Source organism: Petaurus breviceps, unplaced genomic scaffold (assembly GCF_028583685.1).
Source record: "Petaurus breviceps papuanus isolate PSGF00001 unplaced genomic scaffold, PetGlider_PUasm1.0 227, whole genome shotgun sequence".
Taxonomy (NCBI): domain Eukaryota; kingdom Metazoa; phylum Chordata; class Mammalia; order Diprotodontia; family Petauridae; genus Petaurus; species Petaurus breviceps.
The window spans coordinates 8,219,106-8,240,561 of record NW_027185896.1 but is presented as its reverse complement, the minus strand read 5'-3'; the positions used below and the strand labels follow the sequence as shown (position 1 = coordinate 8,240,561).

The following is a 21,456-nucleotide window of genomic DNA, read 5'->3' as shown; positions in this document are numbered from 1 at the left end:
GTTAGTGAAAATAATTTTTTTTTCCCATCTAAGTTCACAGCCCCCTGAAATCTACCCACAAACCCCAGGTGAAGAGCCCCTGGTTAAATAAAATGCTGGGTATAATAGACGTGGAGTCAGGAGAAGTCTGTCTTTGGATCAGAGAATCATAGAGCTGATCCTGGACCCAAATGAGAAATTATTTGTGAAGTGCCTGGCACTTATCAGGCATTTATTCAATACTTCTTCATAGAGGAAGGGTGGTCTTTGAGTTGAGTGTTAAGGGATGGGTAGGGATTCTCCACACAAAGGGGCACCTTCCAGGAATAAGAAACTGAAGCAGGAAAGTGCCAGATGTGTTGGCTCCTACAAAGTAGGAGAGTGATGTGAGCTGAGGCTAGAGAACAGTGTGGTACACTGATAAGAGCACCCAACTTTGAGTTGGGGGATATGAGTTCAAATCCTGTCTTGTTTAGCTTCTCAGGATTAGAAGGGATTGGACTAGAGGACTTCTAAGGTCTCTTCCAGCTTTGAGCTAAAGGTCACACCAGGTTGTAGAGAGCATTGAATGCCAGGGTGAGGTATTATTATACTTAGTAGACTATAAAGAATCATTGAAGATGTTTTTAAATTAATTTTTTATTGTAAACTTTAACCATTGACAAAAAAAATAAACATCAAGTATAGAAAAATTATACATAACCCTGGAGGGTGAATCAATCAGACTGTTAACTGGTTGGGTGTGAGAAGGGAGGAAAAGAATCCCAAAGTTTCAACCCCACAGGGCTGGGTTGATGGCTGGCCACAGATTCTTTGGCACAAAAAGACACTGGAGGGCCTGAGACACCCAAGAATTACAGAGCCTCAGAGTTGGATGATAAATGTATGCTTTTTTCCTGGTCATTGGAAAAAAAATGAACAAGGACAGATCACTAGGATTTTCTGTTAAAGTCCTCATGTCAAGGTGAAATTGATTTGATGTTAATTGACCCCTACTGGACTTTAATGGCTTCTCTTCATGGCTGGCCATGCAGCGATTTCCAGATCTACCTAATCACACTGACGTCCAGCCCACCCTCTCTATCCTACTGTCGAGCACAGCATGGGAGACTATCAGATGCTGGGCCAGAATCTAGGTCAGTGGGCTCTGTGGCACTCCCCATACCTACCAGCTTAGTAACCTTGTCAGAAAGGGAAATGAGGTTAGTCGGGCATGACCTCCTTGTTCTTGATGGAGCCGTGCTGACTCTCCTAAGCTCCCCCGCTAAGCAGTGGAGCCTAGAAGATGTATCTGGTCTATGGTAGGTGACCTTGGATGGGTGACAGAGCCTACTTGGATCCTATATCCATAGAGGGTGGCTAATCATCCTTCCTTCTTCATCCCTCCCTCGAAGGACTTTGATCAACCAATAAGAGGCCAGGATTACCCAACCAGTGCCAGGTTTGGTAATCACAACCCAGCCACCCTTGGGCAAAACCCTCTTGCCCTCCGCATTCAAATGCCCTTCTTCCTAGGTACTAATTGCAGTGGCCAGTACTTACTATGTACCAGGTACTGTGTTAAACACTGGGAATGAAAATATAAACAATGTCCCAGTGTCCTTGGGCAGTCTGGTGAAGCCTATGAACCCCTTCTCAGAATGATGTTTTTAAAAGCATAAAATTCACAGGATTTCAGAGGTAACCAATTATATTGAAACATTTATCACTTTTTTAAAGTTCATGGACCCCAGGCAGGTTCTGGACTTTCCATCAAGGTGGAGTGTTGGGCTAATAGGTTAAATCCAAAATCTATACAGGAAAAATTTAGATAAATTCATGGATCTGTTTTATAAGAACTTTAAAAAAGAAACTTTATTTTTAGAATTCATTTAAGAAAAATTGAGTTCTGCTCTTCTTCCCACTTCTCCCTCACCCACTGAGAAAGCAATACTGTATCAGTTATACATGTGGAATGCAAAATATATTTCCACATTTCTAACAATTTAATAAAGGAAGTTAGTCCTGCCCTTCCCTCTTACTTTTCCAGTTTTGCCTGTCAGAATTCCCCTCCCTTTCCAGACCCATATCAGTTGCCGCCTCCTCCAGGAAGCCTTTCCTGCTTCCCCGTGATCTTCTCTTACCCCCAAAGCATTTCCTCTGGGACCTCTTGCACCAATAGCAACAGTCTGCCTTTTAGTACAGTCATTTGTGTGTGTGTGTCTTAGACTGTAAGCCCCTTGAGGCTAGGGACTATGACTTAGACTGTAGTCCCACAGCACCAGCCCAGGGCCCTGCACATGGGAGGAGTGATGGGCCCCTTCCACCTCTCGGGCGCTCATAGAATTAAGAACCAAAAATATTCTTTAAGATTATCTAGTTGAAACCCTTCTTTTTCCAGAAGAAGATGCCCAAAAAGGGGGAAGGAATTGCCCATAGGTAGTCAATGACAGATCCAGGGTTTCAAAATCACAGTCTTTGACCCCAAATATCCAGTGGTCTTTTCCCTGCCCAGTGAAGCAGCTTCTTGAGACATTCATTGAATGTCTCAGCCCCCATGTTTGGAATACTAGGGCTAGACCATGTAGAGGGGGTGGATGACCGTGGATGACCTGGTCTTGGTTCCATCCCTTAGGAGGGCTTAGATATGTGATGGAGTGGGGAGAGAGGGGATGTTAGCAATAAAGGAATCCATCCTTCTCCCACTCAGGTTGTTGCTGAAGAAAAGGAGAGGGTCAGGACTCTTTACCTGGGTGGCTGGAGGCTGGGAACCATGAGAACTGGGAGGTGCTCAGCCCTACTCTGTTTCCCTCCTCTTTTTTCTTCCCTCCCCCTCTTGTTCTACTGGCAAGACCCATGCTCAGGCACCAGTCTCCCCTGCCTGCCCAGAGGTGAGTTTCTGGATCCTGGAAGGCTGGCGTAGGCCACGTAGTTCAACCCCTTTATTTTACAGATGAAGAAAGAGTAAGGACTCGCTAAGGATCACACAGAGCTGAAATCTGGACCCCAGCCCACTGGAGGGGATGGGCGTGTGTGTGGGTCGGGGGCACAGAGCTCCCAGCTTGGCTCACAGTGGTTTGGTGATTAGTTTCAGAGCCTGCTGGCCAGCCAGAGATGCACCTCCATCACTGATCTTCAGCAGAAGCAGATTGGAGAGCTGTGCGCTCGGAGGCTTCAGAGGTGGGGTACAGCCAGAGTCAGGCCCAGCACCTGCCCCTCTCCTTCCTGAGGCTTACATCCCTCTTTCTCTCTTCCTCCCTCCCAGTGTCTCTGGTCCTTTTCCCCTTGTCACCTGTTTCCTCCGTCTTTTCTTCTCTCCTAGCCTGGTTAAGAGGGCCAGGGGAGTTGATAGAATAAAGTCCCAAAGGAGTCCCTGGTCTTGACCATACCTTGAGGGAGCCTTTGGTTTGAATTGAGGAACTGTTTTGGGAGGGAGACAGACACAAGCCTGCCCAAAACGTCCATTACTTCCCTGGTACTGCTCCCCTTTGGGGTTGGTAGCTGCATGGGTGTGCCTATATCTCCTGCCAGGTCATTGACTTCTGGGGATCTGTAGTTTGGGATGGGGTGGGCCAGCCCAGGTCTTTAGTATGTTCTCTTTTACAGGATGCCCGTGCAGTATGTCATTGGTGAATGGGATTTCCAGGGCCTCACCCTCAAGATGGCACCTCCAGTCTTCATTCCACGGCCTGAAACTGAGGTAGGAAAGCTATCTTTGGCAATGAGACCAGCTCTTCTTAGTGAGGTGGGGATGGGGAGGTTGTTGTGGATGACCATTATTGTTTGCCTTGGAGAATATACTTGTTGATTTATTCACTCATTCTGTGAGTATGTGTGCATGGTCTGCTCTGTGCAAAGCCATGACTTGGGTTAGGTGTTAAAGGGGATGTAAAGCTGAATAATGCATGGTTCCTACCCTCAGGATGCCCACAGTCTAGTAGGAGAGACATATATTGCCCATGTCATTGGTACTTCCTAGGAACCTGTGCCAAGTGATAATGTTATAGCTTCTGTTTATAGAGAAGGAAACAAGCATTTACTAAACGCCTACTATATGCCATGTGCTAAGCACTGCATAGATATACTCACAAGATTTACTAAGTACCTTCTGATGATGGCCCTGTGAGGTGAGGAATGCAAGGGTTATCCAGTAAACTGTAAACTGAGGCACAGAGATCAAGCAGCTTACCCCACAGTCAGGCAGCTGGGAAGTGTCGGAGCTGGGCTGCCAGCCCAGGTCTTCTGACCTCAAATCCTGTGTCCTTTCCACTGGGCCACATTGCCCTTGAAGGTAGAAAGTAAGTAATTCAGGAATTTAGGGGCAGGAAAGCTCACTGAAGACTGGGGCTGTCAGCAAAGCCTTTTTTTCCTCAAGAGTAAGCACCACAAGTTCCAGTTTGTTGTCCTGTTGTTTTCAGTCGTGTCCACCTCCCTGTGACCCCATCTGGGCTCTTCTTGACAAAGATACCGGAGTGGTTGGCCATTTCCTTCTCCAGCTCATTTTGCAGATGAAGAAACTGAGGCAAACAGGGTTAAGTGGCTTGCCCAAGGTCACATAGCTAGTCAGTGTCTGAGGCCAGATTTGAACTCAGGAAGATGAGTCTTTCTGACTCCCAGGCCAGGGCTCTGTGCACTATGGCCCCACCTAGCTGCCCCAAGTTCCTTTAACTAATCCTTATATACCCTAGATTCTAGAGCAGGCATCATTCTTATCTGTGTTCTTTATTTCCCTGTTAATTCCAGCACAGGCTTTTGTCTTATACCTGAGGCAGCTAGGTGATTCCATAGTGTATAGAACTCTGGGCCTAGAGTCAGCAAAACCTGAGTTCAAATCCATCTTCAGGTACTTACTAGCTGTGTGATCTTGGGCAAGTCACTTAAACTCTGTCTGCCTCAGTTTCCTCAACTGTAAAATGGGGATAATAATAGCACCTACCTCGAAGGGTGGTTGTGAGGATCAAAAACACTTAGCAAGATGCTTATTCCCTTCCCCTTCTCATACTTCCTTGTGTGCTCAGCGACTTGGTGTTCTGCACATAGTAAGTATTCAGTAAATATTTGTCTCGAAAGGACAATGATGATAAAATCGCACTACATTTAATTCAGTTCAGCAAACATTGACCAACTTCCTGCTATGTATGAGGAACACAAGTTAAAAAGGAAGAGATCCTGCCCTCTGGGAGGCTGTAATTTGCTGGGGATAGGGGGAGAGGTTCAATGATTCCACAGGTAAGTCAACAAAATTACATAGAAAATAATTTCAAGAACAGGGAACATTAACCACGGGGACGTTCAGAGTCAACATTAACCACTGTGAGTTTCATAGTTAACATGTACCACTAGAGGCAACCCTAACCACTGGGAGGTTCAGGAAAGGTCTCCTATAGGAGTGCCTAAAAGCACTTACACGGGGCCTTCAGGGAGCAGGAATTCCAAGAGACAAGGAGGAGGAAGAATAATGTCAGACATGCTTCTCCTATATAAAAATATGGAGGGCAGGGATGGAATGTCATGAGCAGTAACTGGAAGGCCAGTTTGACTGGAACAAAGAGTACTTGAAGGGAAATGGTAGGAAATAAAATTAGTCTGGGCCTAGATTGTGGGGAGTTTTACAAACCAGGCGGCGAAGTCAAGTATTTTATCCTAGAGGTAATGGGGAGCCATTGAAGATTCTAAAGAAGGGGGAATGACGTGGTCAGATCTGTGTTATAGGACTGTCAACATTAGGCAGCTGTGTGGAAAAGAATTGGAGAGGGGGGAAACTGGAAGAAAAGAGATCAGTTAGGAGACTGAGAGGTGACAAGAGTGGATCAAGGTTATAATTGATGGCACTTGAGTGCCTGAGTTAGGTTTTTTAAATGGGTAGGAATACAGTAGGTGAATAGGGAAGATATTGTAGAGTGTCTAGGGGCAGGGCATGTTCAAGGTACAGAGAGCTGTCCATTTGGGTAGGATACAATATTGGGAAAGGAGTGATAACTGTTGAGGGGGGCAATGGTGCCATGTTGTATAGGACCTTGAATACAAACGGGATTGCACCTTACTCGGAGGCAGACAACAAGTAGCCATGGAAGGGTTTTGTACAAAGGAATGACATGACTGATCTGTGTATAAGGAAGATAATTCTGGCCAAATGAATAATGGAAGGATGGGGGAAGAGCAGTGGGTGAGCAGGCAGGGTGGAGGCAGGAAGCCCTGATAGTTGTAATAATCCAAGCAGAGGATTTTAGGGCCCATATTTTTTTATTTAGTATTTTATTTTTCCCCAGTTACATGCAAAAACAATTTTTACCATTTGTTTTTAAAACTCTTGAGTTACAAATTCTCTCTCTTTTTCCCCCTGTAATCCCCAATTGAAAAAGCAAGCAATTCAATGTAGGTTGTACATGTGTAGTCATGCAAAACATTTCTGTATTAGTCATGTTGTGAAAGAAAACATAGACCAAAAAAACCCCACCCCCTCAAGAAAAATAAAGAAAGTTTAAAAGGTCAGTCTCTATTCAGACACCATCAGTCCTTTCTCTGGGGATGGATAGCATTTTTCATCATGAGTCCTTTAGAGTTGTCTTAGAATAGCAAAGTCATTCACAGCTGATCATCTCGCAATATTGCTGTTACTTTGTACAAATACTTTCACTTTGCATCAGTCATGTAAGTCCTTCCAGGTTTTTCTGAGGGCATCCTGCTCATCATTTCTTATATCACAATAGCATTCCACCAGAATCATATGCCACAATTTGTTCAGCCACTCCCCAATTGATGGGCATCCCCTCAATTTCCAATTCTTTGCCACCAGAAAAGAGCTGCTATAAATATTTTTGTATCTACAGGTCCTTTTCCTTTTTGTTTTTTATCTCTTGGGATACAGACCTAGTAGTGGCACTTCTAGGTCAAAGGGACCTTTGACAGTTTTATAGCCCTTTGGGCAGAGTTCCAAATTGCCTTATATACTGGTTGGATCAGTTCATAACTCTACCAACAGTGCATTATTGTCTCATTTTCCCCCAGGTCTCCTCCAGCATTTGTCATTATCCTTTTCTGTCCTATTAGCCAATCTAATAGGTATGAGGTAGTACCTCAGAATTGTTTTGATTTGCATTTCTCCAATCACTAGTAAGAGCATTTATTTTAATATGACTATAGATAGTTCTAATTACTTCATCTGAAAACTGTTCATAACTCTTGATTATTTATCATTTGGGGGATGGCTCTCATTTTTAGGAATTTGACTCAGTTCTCTATATGTTTGAGAAATGAGGCATTTATTAGAGAAACTTGCTTCAGATTATTTTCACAATTACTATTATTAACTGTATTTTTTTTAGGGCCTCTATTGGAGTAGTATCAATGGAAGTAGAGCCATGTGATGTGGTGGAATGGGTACCTGCTTCAGAGCTGGCTAGACCAGTTCAAATTCTGACTTAGCCATGTGCCACTTATATGACATTGATCAAACCATTTATTTCATGGACTTCTGTTTCCTAATCTGTAAAGTGAGGGGTATGAACTAGGTGACCTTTCAACTTTTAATCTATAATCCTACAATATGCTTCTGATCCTAGGTTTATGTATCGGGAACCGTGTACCTTAGGGATCATCTTATTCATTTTATGATTGGAGAAATTGAGGCCTAAGTTAAGTGACTTGTCCAAGGTCATACAGGTAGCAAATATCGGAGGTAGGATCTGAACCCAGGTGCTTGGAAAAAGAGGCAAGATTGGAGAAATGTCAGGGTGGAGATGATGACTGTAGATGAGAAGTGAAGGGGCATGAGGATGATGCCAAGGTTTTGAACATCTGGACCAATGTCCTACAATTCTGTGATTTGAATTTGAGGCTACTTTCTCAATGTCTACCGTGGAGAATGGAGTGACCTTACGCAACCTGAACCAGTGTCTGGGAAATCTGGGTTGGTAATGACAGTGTGCTACCAGCAGAGGGCACTCTGCCCCCATCCATTCTGCTGCCAAATTCTCTGTGAGGGATGAACGTTTCTACTTTTAGGAATTATTTTTCTTTGGTTTACTTATTAAACCCTTAATAAAAGAGGGGAGGAACTGAAAACAGTAGGAGAGGTCTGGATTATCAGAAGGGAGAAAAGTCACCCCCCCCTCCCAGGACTACAATGGGGCAGGGCCTCTCTCCACTCCTGGGCACAGATATAAGCAATTAAAGTACTTCCCTATATGTTATCATTGGGGAACCTCATGACAGTCCTGGGGAGAACATTAGTAACCTTAGCTCTGATCTCATTAGCAGTTCCAAGTTTCTGAAGTGGGTCCCCAGAACAACTCTAGGAAGACAGGACACACCCCCATTTTACAGATTAGGAAACTGATGCTCTGGGACTTGCCCAAAGACCAAGAAGGCACCAGAGCCAGAATTAAAGCTCCTCTTCTCCGGTTTCACTGTGCCCTCTTTTTGCCTATGGGTAGATGACATAAAGCCAACCACCTTCCACTGAGGCCATCCCCAGTCACAGATGGACCAGCTAAAGTGAGGCAACCCTGGTTATCCTGACGTGACCAGGAAGTCTGATGCATAGAGGTGGCCCCAGTCCCCCATGGCTGAGGAAGGGGTGTTGAGAAACCAGCTCCAGGGAAGGGGGCGTGATGTCATGGAAAGAGTGCTGAGCTTTGGGTCCCATCTTGGCTGCTTGCTCCTGGTGTGGCCTTGGGCAGGTCATCTGACTTCTGTGAGTTTATTTTTTCACCTGTAAAGTGAGGGCATTGGACTAGAGGATTCTGAGGTCTCTGTCTTATGAATCATGCCCTCTTCCCATATTCTCCTATTGTTCAGGTCTACTGGGGAAATTTTGTGTAAATTATCTTTTGGCTTCATTTTGTGACTCTGGGGAAGCCTCTTTATGACCCCCAGCTCTAGTCTCCCTTGGGGTAAGGCAAGCCCAGGAAATCATTGACAACAGACATCCCAACATCCCAGTGAGTTCAGCTTTGACCATTGTGTTTGAGTCTTGGCTTTGCTATTTGCTCACTTTTTCCTCCTGGGCCTTGGCTTCCTATCTGTGATCCTCTGAACTCCACAGCCTGCTGCGGAAGGATCTTGCTCCTCTGAGGTCTCTTGGTAACCCAGCCTTTCTTCTTGATTGGCAGGTAGCAGAGGAAGAAGAGGCCAAGGCAGGGCAGGGCAGTCCCCAGAACATTAGCTTCTAGGAATGTGTGTTTCTGGAAAAAGCCTCACACACCAACATTCCCTGAAAGATGGGCAAGGCACAGAAAAGTACAGAACAGCAAAACTCGGGTCTTCCCCATCCTTTCTTAATCCTTATCTCTTCTTCTTCCTCCTCAAGGATTATAGAAAGTTAGCCAAGGGGCCCTTGAAGGTCATTTAGCCCTGTCTTTCTTATTTCACAAATGGGGAACCTAAGGCTAACAGAGGAAAAGACTTCTCTAAGTTCACACAGGCAGAAAGACCCAAACCCAGGTTCAGATCACACTACCATAGATTTGTAGCTTATAAGGGAGCTTAGAGAGCACTGATTCCAGCCTCTTCTTTTTATAGATGAGGCACAGAGATGTTAAGTGACTTGGTCAAAGTCACACAGCTAGTGTCTATGACAGAATCTGAACCCAGAACTTCCTGATCCAAGTCCAGTGCCCTATCCACAATATCATGCTGTCTGGAACTCCTAGCTTGGTTTGCTGATTCTGTACTACATTGAACTTTCCTTCTTATTCAAAGATGGAGAAGTGGTAGAATTTCCCACTTCGTTTGGGGTCTTTTAGCACAGAGCCCCAACTCTCTCACATGTATTGGGGGAAAGCCTAAAACCAAATGGGGCTGGGGAGTGGAGGGATTCTCCCTCTTAATTCCCTGTCTCTTCCTTCGATTTGGTTGCTATAGAAACTTGAAACATGGGAGGAAGAGTTACCCACCGAGGTATAATTGTTCGCTATGCTTAAAATGTTTCCAATGGCTCATTATTTCCCCCCATAATAGAGATAAGGAACTTGAGGCCCAGAATGGGACAGAGCCAGGACTAGTCCATCTTTCCATATTCTTCATCTCATTTGATCCTCAAAAGAGCCCTGGGAAGGAGGCATTATTTTTCTTAATTTGACAGATGAGGAAACTGAGGCCAGAGAAGGGGAGGTCACTTGCCCAAGGCTTCTTCCTTAGTTGTCTGGAGGCTCTGTGATGAGATAAGTTGGTGGTAGAACAAGGACTACAAGCCAGGCTATAATAGCAGGGATGGTTTGGGGTCATCAGGGATTGGTAATGAGGGCACCTTTCTTCTCCCATGGTGAGCAGAGTGAGGCGCCTTCCTCCAAACCACAAGAGACTTTTTCTGTCTGGCTTCCTCCTGCCCCCCCTCCCCCCTCCACCATCATTACTGTACTCTGAGGAACTGAATTCCTCTGGATCATGTGGGACCAGATCCTAGCCTGGGAGAAGGCTGAAAGGCTTGAAAAACCCTGGATTTGGGATTATAGGTCTTGGGTTCAAAGCCCCACTCTGCTCCTGACTGCTACAGTCAAACTGCAACCCAGTCCCTTTCCTGAGGCAGACCTCAGTTTCCTCCTTTGTAAAGTGAGGGAGGGAGACTAGATGACTCCTAATTCCCCTTTCCATCATCAAGGGAGCCAACCCCAAGGTGAGTTGAATGATTTCTCTTTTGCTCTGGTCGTGGCTTCCCGCTCAGCTACTGTATACCAGCTATTTCCCGAATGCATCTAGGCTAGCCCGGCAGAACCATGTGTGCGTGTAGCCAGTGGGTGGAGATGCGGGTGGGGATCGGGGTGGGGGTAGGGGCATGAAAGGCTGTGGTTTGGAGGCTGGAAGGCAGTGTACTAGCTTTCACTTACAGCCACAGTTCTGAGAAATGGAGAGATACCAGGGCCCGTGAGAAGCCCATGTGCTGCTGGGGGTGGGGAAGGGAGACCAAAGCAGCAGCATCTCAGCAGAGGGATGATGGGAGGGGCAGAGGACGCCCAGAGCTGATATCAGATACCTAGAATCAGAGAGGACGTGGGCTGTGGTGGGAAACAGGAGGGTGGAATGTTTGCACATGTATACTTTTTACCCTGGGGAGGGTGGGGGTGGGGGTGGGGGGAAGGGGGAAATAGCACTCATGATCAACCTGGACAATGAAAAAAAGATGGGGGGGGGGTGTTTGTGCTTGTGTGTGTGTGTGTGTGGTGTCCCAGCTAAGAGTCGTCTGGCTGGACAGAGTAGAAGGAGAGATGAGGCAGGAAGAAGATTGTCAGAGATGTCCCTACACCATGCTGTTTCTCTACTGAACTGTTTTCTTTTCTTTCTTTTCTTTTTCTTTTTTTTTTTTTTGGAGGAGGGAAGGCAGGGCAATTGGGGTTAAGTGACTTGCCTAAGGTCACAGGGCTATTAAGTGTTAAGTGTCTGAGACTAGATTTGAACTCGGGTCCTACTGATTCCAGGGTTGGTGCTCTATTCACTGTACCACTTAGCTGCCCCTGAGCTGTTTTCTAATGGGTCCCCTGGGTGACTCTCACTGGAGAAACAATTTACCTAGCATCGAGAATCTAGATGGGGTCAGAGTTCATAGGATTTAGCACTGGAAGGGACCTCACAGATTCTACTTCAACCCCCTTTGTTGTACAGAGAAAGGAAACTGAGGCCCACAAAGAAGATAGGACTTGCCCAGGGTCACAGACAGGTGGTTACAGAGCTGGGATTTGAACTCAGACCTTCTGGCCACAAGTCCAGAATTCTTTCCACTCTACCATAGGGAGCCTCATTTCTGCTGTCACTGAAGGGCATGCTTCCATGCTTTGAGCCCCATTTCCCCATATGTAAAGTGAGGTGCTTAGGAGAGATCTTTAAGGACACTCCCAGCTCTAAATAATATTGACATAATAATACTGATGGCACAGTGGACAGTTAGGCAGTACAATGGATAGAGTGCCAGGTCTGGAGTCAAGAAGACTCCTCTTCCTGAGTTCAAATCTAACCTTAGACACTTACTAGTTGTGTGATTCTGGGCAAGTCACTTAACCGTCTGCCTCAGTTTCCTCATTTGTAAAATGAGCCAGAGAAGGAAATGGCAAACCACTCTGGTATCTCTGTCGAGAAAACCCCAAATGGGGTCACAAAGGAGTCGGAAACCACTGAACAAAAAAATGATACAATCATAACATGTTAATATTGGGTTTTATTCATTCAACAAGCATTTACTAAGTTCCTTTTTTGGTTTTTTTTTGGGGGGGGATTTTTTGTGTTTTTGGAGGGGGGAAGGCAGGGCAATCGGGGTTGTGACTTGCCCAAGGTTAGACAGCTAGTTAAGTGTCTGAGATCATATTTGAACTCAGGTCCTCCTGACTTCAGGGTCGGTGCTCTATTCACTCTGCCACATAGCCGCCCCAGTTTACTAAGTTCCTACCAGGTGATAGGCACTGGGTTAGACAAATACTAACTAGGGCCTGCCCTCCTGGAGCTTCCATTCTCCTGGGGCAGTAAGGTTACAGGCCTTCCCTGGAGTCCTCTTCATTACGGCAAGGCCTGGTCATTTTGATCTTGGCGCCCCCAGTGCCTTGCACATTATTCAGCCCTCTATACCTTATCTCCAGAGGGGCAACCACCAGAGGGTGGTGTTTGGCCATGGGAACTCTCACCTGACTTTAGAAGGGGCTGTGATTCTCCTCCGCTCAGGCAATCCTTCTGACCAAGCAGTCACAATCCTCCCGCAGTATTAATGAAGGAGAAGCCAGTATTTGGGTTTGTTTTTACCCAGGAACTTCATGAATATTCTCTCACACCATCCGGGTGAGGCAGGGGGGTTCGAGTGTATGTGGAGAGATGCTCAGAGGCAAAAGGGACCTCTCAGGGTATCTGGTCTGACTCTACTGCTTGAAAAGCCCTCAGGACCGGAAGCTCAGTGCCTCTCCTGGCCACTGAGGCCAGTCCTTTGGGGCAGTGTTTCCCTACTATGTGCATCCCATGGCTCCTTGTTCTGAACTCAGGGGCCAAGCAAGATGAATTGTATCCGTCTTTTTCATAGTGTCCCCTTCAGATCCCTGGCTTCACTCACCCTCTTTAGAGTGCCACAGAGGGTTTGTCTTTCAGGTCAGGGAGGAGTTTGGACACAAATGGGTTATTTTTTTCTTGCCCTCACTAAAACTCCTTTCTTCTCTGTATTCCTTGAGAAATAATACCAGTGTTTACGGTCCAAGGAAAGTGACTTAATTATAACAGGACCAAAAACGCACTGTAGTAGATTTAGAACCCAAAGGAGGGGCTCAGAGGCCATCAAATCCAACCCTTTCATTTTATAGGTCATCTCATTAGAGCTGGAAGGCATCTTAAAGGTGGTCTCAGAAGCATCTGATTGGGATGTAGATAGAGCACTGAGCCTGGAGGCAGAAAGACCTGAGTTCAAATCCAGCCTCAGACTCTTGCCAGCTGTGAGACCCTGGACAAATCACTTAACTTCTATCTGCCTCAGTTTCCTCATCTGTAAAATGTAGATTAAAAACAGTGTTGATATAAAGATCAAATGAGATGATATTTGTAAAAAGTGCATAGCATAATGCCTGCTGCATAAGGGGTGCTGTACACATGCTTACCTTCTCCCCCCACGATATCAAATCCAACCCCCTTCATTTTATAGGCGAGAAAATTGAGGCACAGAGAAATCATTTGCCAAGGGTCACACAACTTGTGAATGTCAGAGTCAGGATTTGAATTCAGGTCTTTCAAATTCCAACTCTGGTATCCTGTCTGCTTCTCAGAGCTGAGACTCTACACCAGGTCCCCTTACTTCCCAGTTCAGTGATCAGATAAAACATATTCTTCTGCTGAGGCCTCAGTTTCCTTATTTTATCTGTTTTTAAATTGTATTTTTTTAATTAGTATCTATTTCAGGTCTTTTGTTTCTTATTACTTCTCATTCCCAAGATGTCCCATCTCTGCCCACTTCCCTGCCCCCCTCCCCATCTTGACAGACCTATCCCTTAAGAGGAGGGAAAAGCAGGTCAGCAGAATAAAAAAGACAGCCAAGCCCCACAGTTTGGGTAGTGTTCCACACTCCTAGTCAGTCACCAGCCTCTGCAGAGAAAGGCAGGAGGTGCATTCCATTATCTCTTTTTAGGTCAGTCATTGATTTTCTCTATGACCTTGGGCAGATCTTGGCCTCTTGGGACCTCTATTTCATCGTCAGTAATATCAGTGGGCCACTAGTTGGCACCACAGTGCATAGAGATCGGGGTCTAGAGTCAGAAAGACTCATCTTGAGTTCAAATTAGGTCTCAGACACTTACTAGCTGTGTGACCTTGGGCAAGTCACTTAATCCTGTTTATCTCAGTTTCCTCATCTGGAAAATGAAAAGGAAATGGCAAACCACTCCAATATCTTTGCCAAAAAAAAAGCCCAAATGGGGTCACAGAGAGTTAGATACTACTGAAATGACTCAACAACCACAGAGATCAGGGGGCTGACCTCAAAAGTTCTCTTCCATCTCGAATGGTCTGTGAATCTATTCAAGGAGGGGGGAATGACTTCTACCTGGAGAGATCAGTAAAGGTTGTCACTTCAGCTGGGTTTTGAAGGACGGGAAGAATTCCAGTAAGGAACAACTTGGAGGGAGATGTGTATTCTGGATATGGCGGGGGCGTGTCCTGTGTAAATCCCTATGAATGGGGGACGTCTAGAGAAGATCAGAGAACCCGGTGATAGCTAGAACACCAGGTGTTTGAGGAGGAATTCTGGGAAATAAGCTTGGGATAGGATGTTGGAGCCTTGAATGACAAGCTGAGGAGTTTGCATTTTGCCATAGTCAGTGGGGAGCCGCTAGATTTCTGGGGAGCAGGGGAGTGACATGAGCAGGTTCTAAACTGGGAAGATTACTCCGACAGCCTGTGCAGGATGAATGCATTTCAGGGAAGAGAATAGAGGTAATGAGGAGGGTCTTCACAATATCCCAGGTAACAGATGAAGAGGGCTGGTGATGGTGGAATCCAAGAGGAGGGACATGGGAGAGAGATTTCAGAGGCTTTGGGCATCTCTCATTAATTACAGTGTTTCAAGGGATTAAAACTCAGGCAGGAGAAGTCACTTATTTTAGGAGCAGTGATGAAATGTTTACTTGGGAAAAATAGGTTTGTGGGTTCTGCGGGAATCTGAGAGCCATGCTTTGGGCATTCTGGGACCCCTGCCATGTTTAGGCTTCATATTCTTGGGTTCAGGGGCACCCATGACCCAGCCCTTCACCCCATGGCCCTGGTGTCTAAGGAGAAATCTGCCCCTGCCCATTATGTGAAACACAGCCACCTGTCTGTAAGCTTGAGCACAGCCACTTAGGAAGTCCAGTGGCTGGATGTGGAAACCTGGCATCCTGAGCTTACCAGGAGTCCACTGGCCTGTGTCTCCCTGGGCCTCTCTTCTCCATCCCAGAGGCTGGCGGGCTCAGCCCAGAGTTCTCAGAGGGCAAGTTGAGAACAAAGGGGAAGGGGAGATGATGGCTCCCCTCCAAAACAACCTCACTCTCCCCACTCCAAGGTCACACGCTTTTGTTTTCACCATAATAGCTGGTTGCCGTGGAAACACGGTGTGGCCAACAGATGGAAGAGAGGCAGCTGCCCCAGAAGAGCAAATATCCTGTTTTTGCATCCAGTGCCCCTGTGCTGTACCCCTGACAAAGAGATAAAGGCTGGGCCGCGGGGTGGGGGGGGCATCCCCCGCATCCCCCACCCCTGTTTCTGAAGTGAAAGTTGGTGAAAGTTTCCCACAAAGTGTGGGTTGCCTTCAGACCCTCGAGAAGGGGGAAAGTAGTCACCCAGCCTTTGGCAGTGCTTGTACTCAGGCTGCACCCCCCACCCTGGGACCAAGACTGACACTTCCCCCCTACATCCTGGAGCTCCTAACCACACGTATACTGATATGACAAATACATAGCCCTTTGCACCAGCCCCTCCACAGACATGCACATTTCCCCGTCTGCCATTCAGGAGGAGAATGAACAAATATCGCTCGCTCTAGTTCATAACTGTAATATAATAATAATTATTATAACTATGTCTCCATCTCCATTCCCTTAAGGCTTGCAAAGTGCTTTCCTCACTGGTAAGCCTGAGATAGAGGTAATAGCCCAAGTATACCCATTCTGCAGAAGATAAAAGTCTCAAATGTGAAGTGGCAGCAAAGTAATGCAGTAGAAAGGGTGGTGGATGTGGGGTCAGGGGACCTGAGTTTAAATCCTGCCTCTGCCACTTACTTAGCTGTGTGACCTTGGCAAGTTACTTGGCCTCCGGGTTTCTTCACCTGTACAATAAGGGAGTTTTGATTCAAGGGTCTCTGAGGGCCTTGCGAATTCTAAGTTGATGATACTATAAAGGGATTCCCCCCACCAGCCCCCCGCCAAGTCATATAGCTAGGAAGTGTGGGAGATGGTGTTTGAGTTTCAGTACAGTGTTCTGTGTCTCACACCCCCACTGTCTCTGGGGGTGGGGGTATCATTAACCACTAAACAGAATGAGAGAATACAATAAAATCATAACTATACAGACCCTACCCTTGTGGAACTAAGTGACAAATACTTTCCCCCATCTTGATGCCTTTGCTCACCCCGTTTTCCTCTGGCTTGACTTCGAGGCAGGACAGTACAGTGGAAAGAGCTTGGTATTTAGAGGGCCAAGGTTCAGGTGCCACCTGTCCCTGCTGATGTGACTGTGGGTCAGTCACCTCATCTCTTTTGGCCTCAGCACCTCATCTATAAAAGGAAGGGGTCTGAGGACCAGAACTTTAAGGGCCCTTGCAGGTCTAAATCCCTGACCCCGGTAGTGCTGGATTTGTCCTTTCCAGATGTGTGTTTAAATGCCAGCCTTACTACTCAGGCTTTGTGTGACCTTGGACACTTAACATCTTGGCACCTTGGTTTTCTCCTCTCAACAGGAAGAGGTGGCACCAGCTGCTGTCTGAGCTGTATTTCATGTTTAGAGTCATGTAAGATACTTCTCCACTTCTTAACTCATGCTTAATAATCTTGATGAGACCTTCTTTTTTCTCCCCATGATTCCTGATTCCCAGGACTAATTTCTTCCTCCTCCAAAGTCCTATAATGGCACTTTTTTTTTTTTGCTTTTTGGAGGGCAGTTGGGGTTAAGTGACTTGCCCAAAGTCACACGGCTAGTTTTTGTGTTAAGTGTCTGAGGTCAGATTTGAACTCAGGTCCTCCTGACTCCAGGGCCGGCGCCACCTAGCCACCCCATATAATGGCACTTTCTTAGGCTCTTGTCATAATCTCTTGAGTTTTAGGGTGAGTACATCCCATCCTATCTCTCTCACTAGGCTATGAGCTTGGCAAAGGCTGAGCCCCTATTCCTTTGATTATTGGTCATCTCCACTCATGACAAGTTCAATGGAAACGTGGATGAAAATAAATTGATTGGAGTCCCCAAGCATCATTGTCATATCTCAGAGCCTGTCAAGTCCTGGCTGGCCACTTCTTTGAGCCAAGGCACCCTCTATGTCCAAGATGGAATTGGTGAGAGTCAGTGACTACCCTAAAGGAAGATCAGATTTGCCATAAGACCATTGCTTATGCAGGAATTGGTGTGGCATGTGCCCTTGGCATCAGGAGCTTGCCCTTGGTGACGTCACAGGAGACAAACTAAAGGAAAAGAGATGGACGCTCCAATAGGACAGGTTTTTCCTAAGTACACCAAAGGTGGTCTAAAGTGAGCATAGAGGGGCGGCTAGGTGTCACAGTGAATAAAGCACTGGCCCTGGAGTCAGGAGGACCTGAGTTCAAATCCTGCCTCAGACACTTGACACACTTACTAACCGTGTGACTTTGGGCAAGTCACTTAACTCCAATTGCCCTCCAAAAAGCAAAAGAATAAAAATAAAGTGAGCATAGACCTGTGGTTTAAAGGTGCCAATGGGGTGATTAAGCTGAAGGGCTACACCCTTTGGGTCTTTGGGTGGTCTGTGGTAGATATGGCAGAAAGCATAATGGAGAATCTAAGGAGGGTGCAGCCAGTTTCTACCTTGAGTCAGGATCTCTTTTGAATAAAGGATGATTTCTTCTTCAGTGTCCCATGTGTCTTGGGGGCAGAATGGCATTTCATATTTCAGAGCACTGGGCTCAGAGTCAATAAGATATGAGTTCAAGTCTGGCCCTGTCAGACATTTACTAGCTGTGAGACCCTGGGCAAATCACTTAACCTCTGTTTGCCTCAATGATCTCATCTATAAAGTGAAAAGGTTGGACGAGATGGTTTCTGAGGTACCTTCCAGCTGTAAATCTATCTGCCATCCTATGATAAGTACACTATATATGTTCCACATCAGGGAAGATCATGGAATCCTGCATAAAGGAGGTATTGTCTGACGTGGGCTTTAAAGGATTAGTGGAAAGAGGGAAGGAAGAATTGGCAAAGGAATTGAGCAAAGGTATGGATGGAAAAGTACAGGACAAATTTAGATGACAGAGTGGTCCAGTTTGTCTGGAATATTGAATTCCTAGAGGAGAGTCATGCTAGGTATCAGATTTAGAAGGCTCTTGAACACCAACCAGAAAAATTTGAATTCCACCCAATAGGAATTGGAATCCACCATAAATCCACCATAATAGGAAGCCTTTAAAAGTGTTTGAATAATGGAGCAATTCAATGAGATCTGTGCAGGAGGAAGATTCTTGGTCAGAAGGACAGAGCAATGGTGGGAAGGCTGACAGGGAGATGTGTGAATATTCGTGGACATGCGCCCATACCTTGGGGGATTCCTTCCCTAGTCATGCCCTATGGGGATGATTGGAATAGCAATAATCCATCATAATTACCATTTCCATCATGCTTTAAGGCTTGCAAAGGGATGTACCTGTTAACTTCCTGTGATCCTTTCAACAACCCAGTGTGGTAGCTGCTACAATTATTTCCATTTTACAAAAGAGGAAACTGAGACCCATTTAGTGTCTGAGATAAGATTTGAACTCATCTTCCTGATTCCAAGTACAACACTCTTACTACACCATTTTGTATTCTGCAAATATCCATAACAGAGTCGGTATGTGTGCAGTGCAAAGAGAAGGCCCTGGGCTACAAGCCTTAGTTTCCTTGTCTGTAAAATGGGATGGCATAATTTCTGCCCTGCCCTCTCCCTGGGTATTGTGAGAATCAAAGGAGAGGATGGGCAGGACAGAGCTTAGTAAGCAGAAAGCCCAGGCCCACGCAGACCGAGGGATTGTTACCTTCTGTCGTCCTCTCTAACCTGTAACCTTGCCATAGTTCACACTCCCTTTAACAGCCCCAGTTATAAAGCTACCTGGCTTCCTAATACAATCAGCGTCCCCAACCTGGTAAACATCTTGTTGCATGAGGTTTTTGTTGTTATCGGTGACCCCTTCCCCTTTTCCCCTTGACTTCCCTGCCTGTGGCTTCTCTGCATTTCTGAGGCTGCAAGATTGAAATCCAGGTTGGGGGGATGGGGGTGGGTGAGTTTCATGCACATGACCACAGTGGGTACCAAGGGCTTCCCTGGAAGTATCAGTTCTCAGAAACTAGGAGGCCGAGACCACAATGCTGGCTCATCAGGGCCCCACTACCCTGCTGAGCATGCACCCCGCCCGCCAGCAGCTTCAAGAATGGAGACCAAACAACGGATGCTACTCTCTGCATACTTCTCCCTTTTTCTTCCTTACCCCCTAGTCTTAGTGATATTCCCACAGACTCTAGAGCCTTTAGAGGTCATATAACCCATTCCCCTCAATTTTTTTTTCTTTTTGGTAGGGGAAAAGTAAGGCAATTGGGGTTGACTTGCCCAAGGTCACACAATTAGTTAAGTGTCAAAAGCTGGATTTGAACTTAGGTCCTCCTGACTCCAGGACCAGTGCTCTATTCACTACACCACCTAGCCACTCCCAATCCTCCTCAATTCAATGGAAGAGAATTGAGGTCCCAGACTAGGGAAATACCATCCAATTGCTAAGTAACAAACTTGGGATTTGTCCCTGGATTTTCTGACTGTAAATATGGTGTGCTTTCCTCATCACTACATTTCACTTCCTTTCAGTTAGTCATCAATAGCAATAATCTATTCTATGTCCCTGCATTCTTTTTTGGGGGGTGGGGGGGTGGGAGGTATTCGGGGTTAAGTGACTTGCCCAGGGTCACACAGCTAGTACCTGTCTGAGGCTAGATTTGAATTTGGATCCTCCTGATTCCAGAGCTGGAGCTCTCTCCACTGCACCACTTAGCTGCCCCTCTGTCCCTACATTCTTAAGTATACTAAAAATTCCTTTGCTAGGCAACTTGGCGAGGACTTCACCTTGGAGAGCACTAAACACCTAGTCAGAAGACTTAAGGGTTGAACTTTCCTGCCAGTTAACACTCTATGGAATCTTAAACAAATTCCTTTCACCTCCATAGACCTTCATATCTCTCTCTGTAACGTGAGGAGGGTGGCTCAAAGGATCTCAGCGGTCTCTTTCACTGCTGACATTCTCTGTTCCAAGGTCCCTATCAGCCATCCTCTTAAGATGATGACTACAGCATGTAGGGAGCAAAGCACTTTCGGGAGTTTGGGAGACATAGGGAGACCAGCTGGAACATAGTCGCAGGATCTGTTTATTCTCGTCATCAATATGTGGCAATCTAAGCCTTTCCAGCCCCTCTCTTGTGGCAGAAGACTGGACTTTTTAGTGACATGACTTTGGTTGGCACCCCAGGGGAATCTGGGGGCATACATGTAGCCACCACAGGCCTCCCCAGGAAGTGCGGTTTAAAAGGCTCCGTCCCCGGTTGACACAGAAAAATGACCCCCAATACCCCAGATGAAAGTAAGCTGGCAGCTGCAGATGATTGCACCGGGTATTGGGCGGGGTGCCACTGCCCACAGGGCCTCAGGGTTGCCTGTATTCCAACTACCACCTGCTTAGGGTGTCCTCGTTTTGCTTAGTGTACTGGTACCACGTCACCCCCTGGTGTTGCTACTATGACTTTTTCTCTCTCACCAGTTGGGGAACTCCACAGGTGAAGGTGGGCAGGTGGGGAGTGGGAGTAGGGATGGGTTAGGAGAGCTGTGAGTAGAGAGAAGGGGTCAGATATAAGAGATATTATAGAGGGAGAAATAAGGAGATTCAGTTATTGATTGGACATTTGGCAGAAGGGAGAATGAGGAGTCAAGAAAGGAGAACCTGCTGTTACTGGGGGAAGCATGGCTAGACAGTAGTGAATCTGAAAAAGATCTGGTGGTTTTAGTGGACCACAAGCTCAATATGTATGATATGACTGCCAAGAAAGCTAATGTTGTGGTATGTGATTGTGATGAAATACCACTGTGCTATACGAAGTGATGGGCTTGATTATCTTAGAAAAACATGGATAGACTTGCATGAAATAATGAAAAGCAAAACCAGCAGAGCCAAGAGAATGTGCTATACAGCAACAGCAATATTGTTTTAAGAACTACTTTGAGCAAAAAGTAATTTTGACTATGATAAATATCCAAATTAACTACAAAGGACATATGAAGAAAGATGCTATCTGTATCCAGGGAACTGATCAATA

The 21,456-nt window shown here is 46.0% G+C and overlaps 1 protein-coding gene across 7 annotated transcripts in view; it reads left to right on the top strand.

Annotated features, from left to right (window-relative positions):
- HEMK1 (HemK methyltransferase family member 1) overlaps positions 1 to 21,456 on the top strand; it is a 48,377-nt gene that overhangs the window by 12,885 nt on the left and 14,036 nt on the right. For 6 of the 7 annotated variants that reach the window (XM_069095632.1, XM_069095631.1, XM_069095633.1 and 3 more), the window contains 2 exons: positions 3,047 to 3,138; positions 3,565 to 3,658. In XM_069095632.1, coding sequence (XP_068951733.1) covers positions 3,047 to 3,138; positions 3,565 to 3,658 — 186 coding nt within the window. The remainder of the gene's footprint in view (positions 1 to 3,046; positions 3,139 to 3,564; positions 3,659 to 21,456) is intronic. The other variant, XM_069095634.1, reaches the window with a different exon arrangement.